Source organism: Trachemys scripta, chromosome 5, assembly GCF_013100865.1.
Source record: "Trachemys scripta elegans isolate TJP31775 chromosome 5, CAS_Tse_1.0, whole genome shotgun sequence".
NCBI classification, from domain to species: Eukaryota; Metazoa; Chordata; order Testudines; family Emydidae; genus Trachemys; species Trachemys scripta.
In genome coordinates, this window is record NC_048302.1 from 46688758 (window position 1) to 46693758 (window position 5001).

General features: G+C 40.2%; 1 protein-coding gene across 1 annotated transcript; it reads right to left on the reverse strand.

Annotated features, from left to right (window-relative positions):
• Window positions 1–371: 371 nt before the first annotated feature.
• LOC117877978 (RNA-binding protein PNO1-like) lies at window positions 372–1385 on the reverse strand. The gene has a single exon (XM_034771725.1). It carries the CDS (start codon window positions 1383–1385, stop codon window positions 609–611), a length of 777 nt encoding a protein of 258 aa, XP_034627616.1. The 3' UTR covers window positions 372–608.
• Between the last annotated feature and the right edge of the window lie 3616 nt (window positions 1386–5001).

A 5001-nucleotide genomic window follows, 5' to 3' on the forward strand; every position in this document is an offset into this window, starting at 1 on the left:
CTAATCCCATTGAAATCATTGAGGCTATTTGTGTAAGCACTACTCACTTGACTGAGGACTGCAGGAACTATGGTTTGCAGGGAGAGGGGGAAAATGTACTCCACAGAGCTAACATCAATTTTACTATAGGACTGATAAGGTATAAAATCATCACATTGACCAAAAACATCCAAGCCACAACCTTTAATGGGGGTTTTGACTGATAGGTATGCCAAGAATGTATTTGGATGCCTTCTCGACTTACATATGTAGTACCGTTAAAAGCAGCTCAAGGAAAACAAGCAGGAGTTGGCCTTTCAGTAATTCCAACTGTGGTCTTCCAATGTTTCCAAAGATTCATGGTTCTAGTTTACCTTCATACCACTAATCTTTAATGAACATACGAGGGTTTACATTAAATTACTTAAATATTGTGTCAAAAGATCAGACATTATGCCTGAATGAAAACAGACTGCAAAAGCAGCCCTACTTTCTTCTGAGCTTCCCAATCAACTCGAAGGAGGCTGAGCAGAACTGGTGTTATTTCTATACACATTCGCTGTGTACTAAGCTCTCCAGCCACAATATCTGTATATTGGATACAGAGTCCCAAATTAAAGTCCTGGGTCTTAGAATCTTTCAGCTGCTCTGCTCGCCACAGCTCTAATATTGCCATAGACTTTTGATGGAGGGCTTCCTAAAATGAGATTGCAAATTGCTGTTCGTGCCATCTTAATATTCTGGAAAGATCCTAAAATATGAATTTTCGAGTCAGCAAGAACTATTCGTGTCCTGGTTACATTTTCTATAGTGAATTTGGTTTTTCCACCTTTTCCTGCTATTCTTCCTATTGCTCTAGAAAGGTGATCTCCTTTCAAAGGCTTGACATCTGTAACTTCAAAAGATTCTAGAAATAGGTCATCTAACCTAACGAGAGCAAGAGCATCCTCAACTTGAAATCCAAGAATAAATGCTTTCACAAAGTCAGCTGCTTTCGTCAGAGCACTTACATCTTTTGTCTCTTTACAAGTCTTGATTTCTACATTTCTTGTTTTTAAGTTAAATCTGATTTGAAGATGCAGGTGTTCTACAATAGGTGTGAATATTTTCATCCAGTTTTCTTTCAAAGGAGTATATCTGTTTGCTGGTACAGGAATTTTCCTCATTTCATCTTTTCCACTCCTGAGCGCGTCCCCGGAGACGGGCGGGAAGTTGGGCCTCTTGCTGGGCCGGGGCTGCCCCGTGTCCATGCGGCTCCCGCCGCCCCCATCCAGCTCGGCCGCCCGCCGCTTCCGTTTGCTCCGCTTGGGGACCCTGATGAAGCCCCCGGCCTCCGCCGCGCTCTGGGTGTCCGGGGTCGCGCCGGGGGAGCCCCTCCCGGCCCCTTCCTCCGCGGGCTCCTCCATGCTGTTACTATAAATACCTAAATCATCTGTAAAAAGAACAGGAGTACTTGTGGCACTTTAGAGACTAACAAATTTATTAGAGCATAAGCTTTCGTGGACTACAGCCCACTTCTTCATCTTTGTCAGTTTTCTTCAAGAACCCTTTCTATAACATTGTTATATCGTACTGTTGCAAATTATTTCCTCTGATTTTTTCCTATGCTAATCCACATCAGTGTTTTTGCTCTTCACCTCCCTTATTAGATATGAATAACCTGCTTACTTAAATACTATTATTGCCATTGGAGAACTCAGTTTGGTGGACTTCTCCCCTCAACTCTTTCTATATGAAATACAAGACCATTTCTTTACTTCATAGTGCAGTCCCACTTGTGGCAAGGCTATGAAACACTCTGTGTGAGCCTTCAGTGGTTTCTAACTTGTATTTCTCACAGCTTCCAGTCACTCTCTGCCACTTCTCCTTTCTTTGCACACTACTATACATCAGCTTAGATAATTGGTTTTAGACACACACACTGCATGATATCAATAACATGAGAAGTTTGTGTGCTCTCAGCATGAGCACCTGAACTCATTCTCTTCACTGCACTTGCTAACAGACAAGAGTCAGATTCTGATTTGCTTTACTGTGAGAATTTAATATTTAATGGGTCTGTTTTGGTCAGAATTTCAGTAAAAATATCATTCTTCTGTCAAAACTCTACAGTAAAAATGATACAGTAAAATTCAAAACCCTGCAATTTACAGCAATGTAAATACTGTGGCTTTGGGTAGTACTATCATACAGAGGCATTTTTCTCCAATAATCCCTTGGAAAAGTTCTATAGAACTTAATGGAAAATTAGACCTTTTCCATAGCTTTTTTTTTTAAATCATTGTATAGAATTCAATAGAGAAGTATACAGAAGTCTATAGGATGTTTAAAAAAAAGAAAAAACACAACGAAACAAAAATACTATGGAAACAGTGCAACTGTCTATTAAATTCTACAGATTTTAGAGTAATTATCATATAGCCCTACCACATTTTCATAGAACCAAATTGGTTTAATATCATCCCTTTTATAGTTTACCTATGTGATTCTTCCATACAGCAAGGTTTTCTCACAGCTAAGTGCATTTCCTGTGCTGGCTGAAACCAAGATGTTCAAAGACAAGTAAAATTTACAAATACATTAATAATATATGAATTTTACTTCTCCCAGTTTGACTCACAGGTTCTAGTTCAAATTGGTTTCCCCCCTCCACCTCCCACCCCACCCCAGTACACCCATTATAACTTGTCAGTAGTGACAATCCAGTGTTCAGAGACTGGTTTCAGTTAAATTGCAGCCTGGGATGTTCAGATGCTTATTCTGATCATAGGAAAACATTTCTTGAAATCACAGTAGGGTTAAATCATTTATCTGTGCTGAAGTGGTGCTCCTGACAGGAGGGAGGGCACAGAGATGCCTAAAACCACTTCCCCATCCACTTCCCTCCCTCACTGATGGGTTTCTTGGAGGCCAGTTTGGCCCCTGCTTCATATTAGAGTAGTCTCAGGGCTGCTCTAAATTGAACCTTGCTGCAAAGGCCCCTAAGGAGCCATTCACAAATGGGCATAGCCAGAGTGCAGCAGCCCTCCAACATGCACATTTCCTGCAGCCAAACACCTAGCACTCCCTCTACATTGTCTGTTATCCCATTCCTATAACACCTGGGAATTCTCCCTTGCCAAGAGAATCCTCAACTGGTTGATTAGGCCAGCTTTACTACATTGATGTACCACTGGAGAGGTGCCATGGAGACAGGATTGATCCTTGAAATCTCAGAAAAGGCTTTTCTGTGACACTCCCAATATTTTCTGATTTTGACTAATTAGCTATATTGCAAGGATTTTGATATCTCTGCTTTCTTCCCTGTCTGAAACTAAGGAAGCAGTGATGCACACCATATAAAGTGAATTGAGCTATTTTACACCTTGAGAAATTGAAGAGTCATTATGATTTTTATTTATCCAAATCATCTGGTCTTCCTTTTTATGTATGATATCATATCAGCCTATTTACTCTAAATTCATTGAAGTACAGTAGCTGGTAATGACAAGGCTGGACTCATGATAATGTTTCAGACCTAATCTAAAGCAAGCATATTCCTACTACGTACCTTCTACTTTAAAATAAAATAACAATATTGTTTTGAAACATCAAGGATCCTCCTTCCTTTTCCAATGAAGCAACTGTTTAAAAAAGACAAAAACAAGGAGAGCTGGCTTGCTAGCTAGAACACACAAGCTGAAGCTCCTATTTGCCGGAGATGTACAGCTGTGTTTGTGCCCCTGCTGATCCATCTGGAGAGCATGCTAATTTTTAACTGAGGGGACTGTAAAGGGAGAACCATTAGTGAGCAAGTCCATAGCATGTAGTTTTTAGACCTCTACAAGTATTTTCATTGCTTTCTTTTTAATCTCTTTTTTCAGGTTCTGGGGGACTTTCTCCTCAGAGCATAACAGCACTGTGCTAAATGCTAAGACATACCTTTCCAAGGACTGATCAACTGTTGTAATATATAGCCAGTGTCTCTCTTCCAAGGGCTCTGCAGAGAGCACCTCTGCATCATCCGCAGTCTATATGAAGAGAGGGGAGACTGCAAAGTCAGAGGGAGAGCTCCAAGGAGCTAACCAGAAAAGTTAATATAATTGCAAGGTTTATTTTTTCTGCATAGCACTCTTGGGTGTCCTAATCGCCTAGTGTCTTAGTATGGTTGCAGTGGAGGCAGCCTGCCAGAGAACTGGGGGACGCCTTACTATGAGCAAGAGCCAGCAAGGAGTATGGCCCTAACATCTCACCATGAAAAAGGGTGCAGTGAAAGAGAGGGAGGAGCTGTAGTCCCTAAAGAGACAAAGTGAAAGAGATTTCTTCCAAAAATACCCTCTTCCAGCTTTGAACATGGGAAGAAACCATCTGGCCCCTATAGTGAAGGAACACCATTTTTCTTGAAATCCCTACATAATAATACAACACATTTTTTCCTTTAGATCAGTCACAGTTGAGCTTTGATATAACACAGCATTTCTTTCCTCATTGTATAAACACTAAAAGCACAAGACATAAGAAAACAAACTCTCTTCGGTAAAAGAGAGAGAGGGTTTCTCCACTTCCTCTTAAGTGCATTTCATTTCAGGGAAGTATGTGTAAAATGTCATTAACTTCCTAGTTTTGTTTACTGCTTGGACATCCCTTTGAAAGCTTGTTTTTTCAACCATGTCAATGGACACAGAGCTTGTTTTAAAAAACCCACTGAAGGCACCTATACAGAAGGAGTCACTGCATTTATACTTAATTTAGCAAATAATGAATTTTAAGAGTTTCATTGTATATCTACAGTGAAAGCTAGGATTTGAAAAGAATGCACTGAGATGGGGAAATAATTGTAATCTGTACTTTATATATCCAAATTTTGTCATTAATTCTCAGTAGTGAGTAGGAAGATGGGACTAACCTGTGTCTGAGACCAACTATACACACTGGATAACCATCCTGTCTCCAAGTGGCTAGAATCCACAGGAGGATAAGTGCCTACTATTGTGATTAACTAATATAGTTATTCTTTAGCTCAAGTGATAGAGGCTTATTCTT

Excerpts from the sequence above, each read along its gene's own strand:
- LOC117877978 (XM_034771725.1), bottom strand. The coding sequence starts at position 1,385 with ATGGAGGAGCCCGCGGAGGAAGGGGCCGGGAGGGGCTCCCCCGGCGCG.